The 13195-nt window shown below is 36.9% G+C and overlaps 1 protein-coding gene across 3 annotated transcripts in view; it reads right to left on the bottom strand.

Moving 5' to 3' along the window:
* The window catches only part of LOC150097025 (CD109 antigen-like), a 623307-nt gene that overhangs the window by 279064 nt on the left and 331048 nt on the right, over positions 1-13195 (bottom strand). For all 3 annotated transcript variants that reach the window (XR_016549783.1, XM_090407831.1, XM_090407832.1), the window contains one exon: positions 6746-6863. Coding sequence is in view for 2 of the 3 variants with exons in the window: in XM_090407831.1 (XP_090263957.1) it covers positions 6746-6863 (118 nt within the window). In the remaining variant the exon portion in view is untranslated. The remainder of the gene's footprint in view (positions 1-6745; positions 6864-13195) is intronic.

Genomic DNA, 13195 nt, shown 5'->3' with positions numbered 1-13195 from the left:
AGAAGTAGGGAGATTCTTGTTCTGTTGTTTAAGGCTTTGATTAGGTCACACATGGACTATTGTGCCCAGATTTGGTCACCGGGTTTTCAGAAGGATGAAGAGATGTTGGAAAGGGTCCAAAGGAGACTGACTAAGGTAGTTTCTGACCTCTGGAATGTCGAGTATGAGGAAAGATTGACAAGATGTAATTTGCATAGTCTGGTGGACAGGAGGAAGAGGGGAGATATGATAGACCTACAAGTTGGTAAGGAGTTGTTATAGGATCAATTCTGGAGAAGTTTTACAGAGAATAGTGGGAGATCAGGGGAGAACCAGAGGTCATTCCTGGAAACTGTATAAAGAGGGTGTGAGTAGGGGAGTGAGAAGCAGGTTTTTTTCGTGCAGAGTTGTGAATGATTGGAATGCCTTGTCTGAGAATGTGGTGTCTGCAAAGAGTTTGAATGTGTTTAAAACACCGTATGATGAGCTGTGTGTGATAAAAGGATCTCCCAGATAAGTCTTTGATTCCATGAGGTCTTGGGATGGTAATAATAATAATAATAACCACTGAGGAGAACATAGTAGAGATGTTAAATAAGCAGATCATTAAGGAATCCCATCCATGTGAATGTAACATAATGAAGAGCTTGACAGCAGTGGGAAGAAAGAAGAAGGGCCTTTGATGGTGAGTGAACAGGAGATATATATGAGGAATTGAGTAAAGTTGATGTTAATACGGCTATAGGACTTAATGATATACCGACATATATGTGTTTTGAGAAAATGTCCAGGGATTTAACATCTTTAACTTACCACTTTAACATGAGTCTTAGATTGGCCCAAGTTCCAAAGAAGCAGAAATAGAGTAAAACAATTCACTTCATTAAGGGAGTGATAAGACTAAGGCTTAAAATTATCAGCTAATCTGTTTGTCTAGAGTAATGGTCAAGTTTAAGAGAGGCTAGTGAGGACAAGAATTCAGATGAGTTGACAGCAGCAGAATTCTCTTTGATAGTGCATCCCAGAGATCTATTTTGGAGCCATTGTTGTTTAACTTGTATGTAAATGACATTGGGAAGAGCTTGAATGGTGATATACAGTTGTCTGCAGATTATTATTATTCCTGATACCTCCAAGGAGTCCGAAGACTCATCTCGGGAGGATACCTACAACTGTCTCAACCACTACAACGAACCTCTACCATGAACCATCTCCATCAACGCCATCTACCACCCACCACAACTAGTATTTTTTTGTCTGTAAATTGCGTGTGTTCTGAAGGGCCGATTTGTCTGTATGCAGGATGAAAAACCCAAGTTTCTGGGAGAAAAAAACCCTGCTCTCCCCGTATGAGATCAGCTAACTCACCTTCGATTGAAATCGTCCAGATAAAGATTCCTCCCGTCATAACGAGAATCGAACTTAGGCCTATTCCAATCGAAGGGCGCAATGTACCGTCGTTCTTCCAATTGTGCTACGGAGGTGCTAAAGATGATGAGAAGTAGAACAGATGTTAGCATTGAAAAAAGATATAGATGGACTGGGTGAATGTGCAAGTGAGTGGGCTGCCAGTTCAATGTAGCAAAGTGTAAAGTTTTAAAATTTGGGAAGCAAAGATGGCATACAGAGTATAATATTGGTCGGAATATCTTAGAGAAAGTGGAGGAGATGAAAGATCTGGGGGTGATGGTGGATAGGGATCTAAAATTTCATGGACATTTTGCAAAAACTGTGAGGGCAGCACAGTGGATTATGCAATGATGTGGAGAATACTAACATGTAGAAGTAAGGATGTTATGATTCAATTGTACAAGGCTTTGATCAGGCCACATATGGTTTACTGTGCACAGATTTGGTCACCAGGTTTTCAAAAAAATGATGAAATGGAGAGGATTCAGAGATGATTGACTAAGTTTGTTTCTGGTTTCTGGAATGTAGAATGTGACAGATTGAGAGAATGCAAATTACAGAGCCTAGTGGATAGAGGAGGAGGAGGGAATGGAGGCATCATTAAGACATATAAGTTGCTAAGGGATAATTACAAGATTAATGTGGATGAAATTTTTCATAGAATGGCTTGAGACAGCAGAAAAACAAGAAGTTATCTCTAGAATCTCTGTTATTATTATTATTATTTACATGGGTACTCCGTAGAGTCAAAAGACTCATCATGGGAAACCCACACTATTCATTAATACAATAACTATAATACGTATCCTTAAACTTATTTACTGTTGAGAGCTCACAACCACCTCTGGCAATCCATTCCACTCATTTACCACTCCCCAAGTAAAAAACCTAGTCTGCACACACTTAGATAACTTCCACGTGTGACCCCTTGTTTTCTCCCTACTCCCTGTGTATTGAAAAATTTCTTTGTGCCAATCTTATGGCATCCCATTAGAAACTTACAAGTTTCTAAGCTTTATTCTGAAAATCCTGCCTTATTCTGAAAATGAATGCATCACTTTCCTGCAATGGATCAATAGCCTTCACTCACGCATTAAATTCACCATGGAAAAAGAAAAGGCTGGTACCATTCTTGGGCATCCTTCTTACATGCACAGCCTCAAGTAATTTATCAACCAGTGTTTATCGAAAACTTACCTTTACTGGAAGATACATTCATCAAAAGTCTGTTCATCACACCTCTCAAAAAATTGGTGCGTCTTTAATTAACAGAACACATAATGTGTGCTCCTCTCCCTCAAGCATACAACAAGAACTTCTCACTATCAAAACTTTAATGGAATTTAATGGTTACAATCCTAATTAAATCCAGCAGATAACTGACTCCTATGTTCCAACACCTCAGGATTCTTGAACAGACTGCAGGGTTCCAATCCCTTATGTTTCTGTTATCTCTGAACCTATTGACAGAATTTTGAAGAAGTATCACCTTATTCCCAAATATTTTTCTATTAACAAAATTTCTCATCTGTTGCCATCAATAAAAGACAAACTGTCACCTCTATGATTAGCTGGTGTTTATCAGATACCTTATGAATGTAATCTGCCAAAGTTTGGGCAGACAGGTCATTTTGTGGAAAAAAAAGAATTAATGAACATCAATATTATACTGAATACATAAAACCTGAAAAGTCTGGTGAGGCACAACATAGTATTGACACTAAAAACAGTATCCGGTGGGATAAAGCTTGTCTTCTCCATAGAAGCAGTTTTAAATATGAATGCCTTTTCAAAGAAAGTTGGAAGGCCTTTTACATCAGCTAAATCTGAATTGGAATGATTGTCTCTCTCTCCCAAAAGTTTGGGAGATTCTCATTTTTGTAACCATCAAAATAGTTTTAATAATATTATTTATAAATATATTAATTTCTAGCACACAGCAACAGTTTTTAATTGGTAAAATGCGTGTTGTATGTACCGTGTATGTTGGTTTCTTTGATTTGCTTGTTTCTACATAGTGATGATGTACTGTTATCTCCATTGCAAAATATCAGTACTTTCAATTCATTAAAGTTAATTACTGTGGTTATCATGTAATTTGTTGTTTAATTTGTTCACAAGATTCTATCATATCTCCCTCTCCTCCAGCTGTCAGCTAAACTCTGCAACCCACACACACACCTTCAATTTCTCCTCATAGGGAAAATTCACCAGCTTGGTCACTTGTCTCTCTCTCTGAATCCTCTCCATTACCTCCCGATCCCACAAAAAATGCAGGTGACCATATCTGTGCACAGTAGTCAACATGTGGTTGAATCATAGCCATATAAAGAGGGATAATAACCTATCTTTAATTGTCAATGTGTTCTTCAACATCCAAGTAATCCTTTCAGCTATTTTGCCAACTCTTGCAATATGTCCTCTGAATTTCATATTTCTATCTAGAATCATCCCAGATCCCTAGCCGCATCAATTTTTTGGAAATTAGCACAAAGATACAAAGCATGTATGAGTACTCTTTTCCTCCTGATGATGGGTTGAGTCCCCTATATGCAAATCTTTTCCATCTGATTCTACCTCTGGCCATTTCTGTCATCTCTCTCTCTCTCTGAAGCTTGATAATTGTGATCTTTACTTCAAAGAATGTAGTGTTGTGTTGGAAATAACTGGCCCACTATAAGTCAGCCATTTGTTTCAAACACAACATGAGAAATTGTATCTTAACATAAAGACATGCTTAAACTCTCAAGAGCAGAGGCAGAGAGGTAATAAATAACTTGTAATTGAAAGGTATATTAACTTAATTGATAATATTCTTGTAGTGTAATCCAAATACTGTTTTAGAATCATACCCAATACAGGGAAAATTATGTTAACCAATCAGCAGAAGGTCTGATCACTACACAATAGTCCATGACACAGCAGAAAACCCGAAAAGTCATCCGGTAACCCCTGCATTAACAGTTCCATCGAGAAGGCCACTGAGAAAAGGACATAACCTCATCGTTATCTGATGAATCAAAGACGGCTTAGTGAGTGACATAGACAGAGAGTGAGGGTGCTCACTGTTGAGATATAAGGAGCGGCGTGCACTTCAAATGCTCTCTTGTTTCTGCATTTTTCGGTGTTCCAGTTTGAAGGCTGTGAGGGCTGAGGAAGCTTGTCGCCGGTGTCCAGCAACTTTCCACATCGCTGTGGGACCCGATGTGTACAGGACGTCCAACTGAACAGCAGGGAAACAGACAGTGCACAGATAGACAGCGGAGCGACAAGGAAATCTTGCCATGTCCGAGGAAGGACCAGATCCAAAACAAAGGAACCATCTCGTTAAAGAGAATAGCCGGTAAGGTGCATATCTTTTACCCTATATATATATATATATATATCAAGTGCTGTAAAACCAGAGAGAGCATAAAGGAGGAGAACTTTATGCATAGCCCTGCTCAACCCAACTAGAAGATCCGTTTTTGGACTGAACATCTTGATAGGACCTTCCTGTTGTAATTTGTAATTTTGTGTTCGAGTGATACTATAGTGGGGCAGTTAAGAGATGATTTATTATATGAGATACAATGAGTGAAGGCACTGCTCTGTACATTAAGCCTGTGACTTGTATAAGATATATAGCAAGGAGTTTATTTTAACAAAAATAATAATTGATAAAATTGAGTGAACATATCATGTGTAATCTAGTTAACTTTGTATTGCCAAAGCTTGCATAACCATTGGAGTATCATTTAATCTTAACACAAACCACGGAAATAAGACTGATTAACTGATGCTCCTGGAATATAATTGTATGAGCCTGCATATTAAGAAGTACGTGAGAAAGATTGAGTGAGCTTATTGCAGTTGCATGAGCATTCGTGCATGAACTTATTTCTTTTTATATTATTATTACATGATTTCCTGTATATGAATTTTAGTTGTATTAAAATGCATTATTTTAAATCAAAGTTTGTATGTTCTGTTGTTTGAGACTGATTTACCACTTATAAAAGTTCGAACCTGTATAAGTGAAGTGGGGGGGGGGGGAGACATTTGATGTAAGATAAAGAGGGGAACCACGACTGCACACCATGTGTTCCCAATACTAAATAATATTGTCATATTGTCGAGATAGTTAGTAGAGTAAGCTTAAATATCAGGAACTAGTTACCGGCTGGCGCAATCGATCTAAATAAATAAATTTGTCGGAAGCTAACTTCTGGTACAAGTAACCTTAAGGTATAAAACTAAAGATAGAAGCAAAAGAAAGGTGCAGACATAACAGTAGCAAAGTTGTTTTTGGTCTACCTCTTGATTGTCTTCCTCCAATGATTCCATTCAAGACTATATTTGGTAATCTTTGAAAGGACATTCTCTGGAGGTATCTAAACCATCTTAATTGCTGTTTAAGAATTAGCTTAAAAATTTAAGAATAGCTATGATATGTTCTCTATAGTTTAATTTGTGTTTCATGTGCTCATTTGTTTTGTGTTCTGACCAGTGAGTCTTATTTAATTTTCTTAAATAAATTTTACCTTACATTATACAACATTAAATTTACAACCATATGAACATAGACTGAGCATTTGTGGGTTGCAAAAGTGGTCTGAAAAAGAGGAGATATGAGAGAAAGATTTAAGATACTTAAAAGGGTTTTATAGGATTGATGAAGGAGAAATATTTCAGCACTTGGCTAAAAGGACAGTACAAGAGGTCATCCCTGGAAGTTATGTAAAAGTGTAATTAGGAAGAGATTGAGACCTACACTTTTCATTTGGAGAGTGATGAATGAATGGAATTGGTTGAGTGAGTCAGTTGTGTGCTTTATTAATAAGTTCAAGTAGAGGTATGATAGATATTGTGTGAATGCTTCACATCTCCCGTGATTAGTCTGGACTCCATGGAGATGTCTGTGCAATAATAATCTATTGACCGATTAGTAGACAGAGAGAAATATAATAATCAGTGATTGAATATATAGATATCAATCCTTAAGATTTTTTATTTTTAACTTTAAGCTCTGTTTCTCATTATGTTTAATACCATAACCAACTCAATCATCAAAACTCTGTAGCTCATCTACTTTATGTATAAATAAAAGCATTGTTCAGTGCTAATTATCAGGTAAACTATTTCAGAGGAAAACAAATGGTCAAGAGAACTTATGTGAAAATTTACCAACAATCGGAAATTACATATACTAATAAATACCCTCTGAGATTTTATATAAGAATTATTTTTAAGCTAAATAAATAATAAATTATTTATTTGAATTCTAGTTTTATCATTTCACAATATTAAATCTGGTATTTTCTGTAGCACAGTAACAATCAGATACATCATAATAAACTGAATGCTTATATCTTACCCAAGGATTTTATCTTTCCAAGCAAAATCTCCACCTGTTCCATCAAAGAATGCATATTGACGATTACGTCTATATAGATAAAACTCAAAAAGATCCTGATCTTCACGTGGATGATAACCTATTTAATAGTTTTTCTACATTAGTAAAAATAAAACTATTCATTTCAAAGATTTTGTCATTTTTATTTTATTATTATTATTTTTTATTTATTTATTTATTTATTTTTGTAATTCATGTCTTTCTATCTTTTAAAAAATAGAAAAACATGAATTATTTACTGTTCTTAAGAAACAAAATCAAACATTCCACCCTTCTGACTTTACAACATAATTAATAAACAACAACAAAATGACCATATTTCTTAACAAGCAAGGACACCTGGCTTCTGTCTAAGAAACCAAATTTTTGAAAGTGATTACATCATGACAGCATATAGGGTTTGATTTTGTCCCACCTTTCTTCTCCATTTTTATGATTTTCTCAGGTATTGCAACATTTTAAAAAATATTATTCATTGTTTTAAAACAGCTATTGTATGCATTGCAGGGATTCCACCTACTGTGGCTGCTAGGATCAGGATCACTAGATTTATTTATTTTCAATTTGGAAAGCTAGAACTCGAACAAAATATTTCAGTAAATAGGTTTATCTGAATAATGAACAACTTAAGAAGCCAAAGTATACACAGAAGAATGCAGCAGTAGTTCGTATGTAAGCTGAACATTTTCTCTAGTGGTAACACCTTTCACAGATGACATTATGTAATAATATGACCATTTGTAGGCAAGACATAAAAACTCCATAATTTGATACATGCACATGATAGAATCCATTTTTGTTGCAGTTGGTACAAATTACAGTTCTGCAAAGTGTAAAGAAGGTAAAATAGTACTTCTTCACAAGCATTCTAGGATAGATGTTTCCAATTATAGACCATTTAGTACGAGGGTGTCCTGAAAATTTCTCGGCCTCGACCATAGATGGCAACACTATTGGCAAGATTTTTTTATCTAAGTTGGTTGTTGTTGTTGTCTTGTCCTTTGAAGAGTCTTAGATGTTTCCATGTACTCCTTGTACTGCTTTGGCTATGTCAATGATTTTGTTTGTATAGAGCTGTTATTCAGGATTAAGATCTATTTCTTGCAAGGCTGCTGTAATTGCTGGACAGGTAAAGATGTGAGTGGGTGTCAGTTCAGTATTGGGGCAGTTGTTGCAGTTTCTATATGTTCTCGATAAATGAAGATCATCTGTATTGATCTTCATTTCTCTATAATATCCTGTTTGTAGTCTTGCTATCGTGATGGAGGTCTTTCTGTCAGTTTCAGTTTCAGGAAATTGATGTTGTATCACTGATTTCAGTGGAATTAGTTTAGCTTTTGCTAGTGCATTGGAATCAGCAAGAGTTATCATGTGAGTTTCTTGGTTGAGTTCTCTGGTCTCTTTTACTAATTTATCAGCTGCTTCATTGTAATCAATGCCTACATGAGCAGGAATCCATTGTAAAATGCAACTTTTCCCTAAACACTTTAGTTGATTTAAGAGTTAATGGATGTATTGTGTGAGCTTGGTATTGCCATATTTGATTGCCTCCACAGCTGATCTTGAGTCACTGTAAATTATAATTCCTTCAGATTGTTGAGATGATGATAGTTTTAAGTGGGCTTCAAGTGCTTTGTTTATTGCGTAGAGTTCGCTGGTAAAATTGGAAGCGATACTTCCAGATCCAACTTTTATTGAAAGTTTTTCACCTTTTGGGAGTAGAAGGAAGGAGAACACCAGCGCCTCCATTAATCATATTGGTGTCTGACGATCCATCGGTATAACAAATAACCTGTTTGGAGGATGAAAGAAGGTTGATAGTATTTAGGCCTTTTTCTTTGAGCATTTCTTTTGGTTCTTTTTTTGTACAGAGTTTGGTAAGGTTTATATTTATGGAGGTATTTGAAGATAAAGAACTTGAAAATAGAGGTTCTTTGTTTATGTGGGCATTTAGCTGATCAAGACCTATTTCCTTCCTGATAGTGTCATCATATTGTAAAGTTGATGATCTGTGAAGTGTACATTTTTGATTCCAATGTTCATAAGTTTTTAGGGAGATATGATCGCTTTGGTAGCTTCTGATATTATTTATGAATTTTATGGTGGAAAATTTTCATCTGTCCTCCAGCAGGTCAAGCCCAAATTCCTGTTGGGCTCTGATGTTTTTAGTGGATGAGACTGCACCAATGATAATCTTGGATGCTTTTGCTTGTATTTTGTCTAATTTTTTCTTTACCGATGAGGCCGAAGGTGACCAGATAGGTGCTGCATATTCCATTATTGGCCTTATTAGTGTAGTGTAAGTAGTTTTGAGAATTTTTGGCTTTGTGCCCCAATTTGTTCCACAAAGCCTTTTCAGTATATTTAATTTTTGAGAGCTCTGTTGGAAGTGTTAGAGATGTGTTGTGCAAAACCTAATTCCTGATCAAGCGTAATACCAAGGTATTTTTGATTTGTGACTTTTTCAATTAGTTTGTTGTTGATCATGACTTTGGGATTGTAGGAATGTCTATTTTTCCTGTCTGTACTAAAGGTGCTTAGTTTTGTTTTGTCTGGGTTGATTTTGAGTTTAAGTTCATCTGACCATTTTTCTGATCTAAGTTGGTACATCTGTCATAAGCATCCATGTGAAATTAGAAGTCATTCTATCAAATAGTTTGTTTTATACAGCTGTCTGAAGCAAAAGTGTTGTCTGCATCCCTTGAAATGGATAAAATTGAGTATCATATGGTTATAAAATTCTTTGTAAAAGAAGGTTTAATGGCAAAAGAAATTCATTTGAAGTTCATAAAAGTTTATGGGCACTCTTCTCCTTCATTTTCCACAATTACAAAATGAGCTGCTGAGTTTAAATGTGGTCATACCACCCTTGAAGATGATCCACGTGAAGGATGTCCAAAAAGTGTAACAACACTAGAAATCATTGATCAAGTGTACGATATGGTATTGGGTGACCGGTGAGTCAAGTGCATGAAATTGCTGAGACTATAGGCATTTCAAAAGAATCTGTAGGATATATTTTGCAGGAAGAATTGCAAATGAAAAAGCTTTGTGCAAGATGGGTACCATGCTTTCTCACAGCAGATCAAAAACGCACTCGCATGAAAATCTCTGAACAGTGCTTAGAGTGTTTCAACAAGAATAAAACTGATTTTGTACATCGATCGATTTATTACTGTGGATGAGACTTGGATTCACCATAACACACCAGAATCCAAACAGCAGTCAAAATAGTGGACTGAAGCCGGTTGTTCAGCACCAAGGAAGACAAAGTCGGTTCCATCAACAGGAAAGATTATGGCATCGGTGTTCTGGTAGGCTAAAGGTATTTTGTTTATTAATTATCTTGAAAAGGGTAAAACAATAACTGGTGAATATTATTCTGACCTTTTAACCAGACTAGTCAAAACAAATTCATGAGAAAAGACCCATTTTGCAGAAGAAGAACATCATCTTTCATCAGGACAATGCACTCGCCCACAAAGGTGTTTTGGCAATGGGAAAAATTAAAGGATTTACATTATGAATTGTTGGAACATCCACTCTATTCCCCAGATTTGGCTCCCTCTGACTTCTATCTCTTCCCAAAACTAAAACTCTTCCTCACTGGTCAGTGTTTTTTTCTTCAAATCAAGAGGTGATTGCAGCTGTAGGGGGATTTGCAGATCTTACTGAGAACCACTACAGGGATGGGATAATGGAGCTGGAGCATCGCTGGAATATGTTGAAAAATAAAAATAATTTTTAAATTATAAATTCGTTTTTTCATTGTTGGGCCGAGAACTTTTCAGAACACCCTCGTATATCTGCAGTTGTGGTCAAAGTATTGAATAAACTATTTAAGGATAAAATACAGAACTGGATTGATGAATACTGGATTCTCTGGGATGGTCAGCATGGGAAGGTGAAGGTAGGTCTTGTTTTTCCTCCTATCCACCAAACGCTGCAATCCAAATTTTTTCAACCTCTCTCTCTTCATAGCCAGCAGTCCAAAGTCCTGATATTGTCTTAGTCACTCACCTCTGGACCCTCTCCAATATCTTCACATCACATTGATAACCAGGTGACAAGATTTTAGCACAGCAGTCCAAGTGTGGTCTGACTAGTGCTTTATACAGTGGCACAACCTTCCTTATCCCTAAGAGTACTTCTTATCATAGCAGCAATACGATGTCACTACCAATATGTCACGTAAACTTCAGTCCACTGTCAAATATCACTCCCAAATCTCTAATCTCATCCATCTCTCAACTTTCTTCTTTCATCTCTCAACATCTCTCAACCTTCCTTATCCCTAAGAGTACTTCTTATCATAGCAGCAATACGATGTGCAGTCTTTGGAGCACTACCAATATGTCACGTAAACTTCAGTCCACTGTCAAATATCACTCCCAAATCTCTAATCTCATCCATCTCTCAACTTTCTTCTTTCATCTCTCAACATCTCTCAACCTTCCTTATCCCTAAGAGTACTTCTTATCATAGCAGCAATACGATGTGCAGTCTTTGGAGCACTACCAATATGTCACGTAAACTTCAGTCCACTGTCAAATATCACTCCCAAATCTCTAATCTCATCCATCTCTCAACTTTCTTCTTTCATCTCTCAACATCTCTCAACCTTCCTTATCCCTAAGAGTACTTCTTATCATAGCAGCAATACGATGTGCAGTCTTTGGAGCACTACTAATATGTCACGTAAACTTCAGTCCACTGTCAAATATCACTCCCAAATCTCTAATCTCATCCACTTCCTACAGTATGGCAACTTTGATAGTACACAGCCTTATATTTCTGCACTCCAAAATGAAACACCCTGCACTTATTGATATTAAAACTACAACCACACTACTTTGTACAAGTAAAAAGTCTATTCAAATCTTCCTGAAGGAATTTAACATCAGCAGTGCTACTTATAATTCTTCCCAACTGTGCATCATCACCAAATAACTGAAGATCCCAGGGTTAGTCCACATGATATTAAAACTGTATTCCCCTCTCCTCGCACATTTCAGCCAACACATGAATGATGTGTTGGCTGAAATGTGTGAAGAGAGGGGAGTACAGTTTGTTAATGTGTGGAATGAGTTTGAAGGATGAAGTGAACTATACAAAAGAGATGGACTGCATTTGAGTGGTTATGTTGTGAGTCGCTTGGAGAGACTGGTGCTAGAAGGTAGAGAAGTGAGTACAGAGAATGAATCAGATCAAGTGAGAAATGATGTGGAAGAGCAGAAGAGTAAGACAGGAGAGATTGGAAAATGACAGAATGGGTGTGCAAGAGGAACAGGGAAATGGGGAGGCTCAGGGTAGACAGGGGTACACAGAATGAGAAAGATGGACACTCCAAGAGGATGCCGAAAGCATGTGTCGATAGGAAAGGAATGGAATGACCTGGGATGAAGTGGAAAAAGTTGGAATTGAAGAGGGTTCTAAAATGAATAAGCAGAAAAGGAAATGGCCCCAGTCCAGCATGGAGAGATCACATCGAGTGAGTGATATCAGTGGAACTAGCTGTAGATCCAGGAATGAGCTTCTGTGTTTGAATACAAATGCTAGAAGTGCAAGAAACAAGGCAGATGAAATGGTTGCACTAATTGAGTCTGTTCACCAAAAAATTGTTGGAATAGGTGAGACATGGTTAGAGGAGGACGACATCCTGAACAGCAATAGAGATGGAAGGGTATGATGTGTTTTGTGAGGATAGAAGGGTCAAAAAGGGAGGGGCAATGCTATTGATGATAGAGAAAGAGTTATGTCCATACAAAGTAGAGATACAAGAGGGAAATGGTGCCAGTGGTTTCAAGGCAGTATGGTGTGAGATAGAGGTGAATGAAATGAAATACTTGGTTGGATGTTGTTATAGACCTGGTAATGTGGATGGTGGTGACTATGAAATGTATAATCAAATTAGCCAAGCAAATAGAAAAAAGTGATCATTATGGATGATTTTAATTATGGCAATATAGACTGGAATGATGAGATAGCAACTGGAAGTAAAGAAATTGAGTTCTTGAGTTTTTGAGGGATAACTACCTCGCACAGTATGTAACAGAGGGCACCGAGGATTGTGGGTCTTGGATTTGGTCATCTCATCAGAGGATATAATTACAAATGAGGTGTCGAATCATGCACGAGTTGGTGAAAGTGACCATGAGGTGATTACCTGGGTGGTTGCCAGCAGTGTGAGTACCTCTGTAAGAAAAGGGTATATGTGGAACTACAAGGGGAGGGGAGGTTATGAAGAGCTCAGGAGACGGCTTGTGGGTGTAGCATAGAATGAGGAGTTAGCTGAAAAAGAGATTAATTCAGCTTGGGGGATTTACAAAAACTATCTAGTAGATGTGTCTAAATATATTCCAAGGGTTAGAAGGTTAAATAAGGTAGGTTTTAAATGGATGCATAAAGAGA

Source organism: Typopeltis vanoorti, chromosome 18 (genome assembly GCF_054136105.1).
Source record: "Typopeltis vanoorti isolate ZY-2024b chromosome 18, IOZ_Tvanoo_1.0, whole genome shotgun sequence".
Classification (NCBI taxonomy): domain Eukaryota; kingdom Metazoa; phylum Arthropoda; class Arachnida; order Uropygi; family Thelyphonidae; genus Typopeltis; species Typopeltis vanoorti.
Note: the sequence above shows the minus strand (reverse complement) of the source record. Positions and strands in the feature narration are given on the sequence as shown.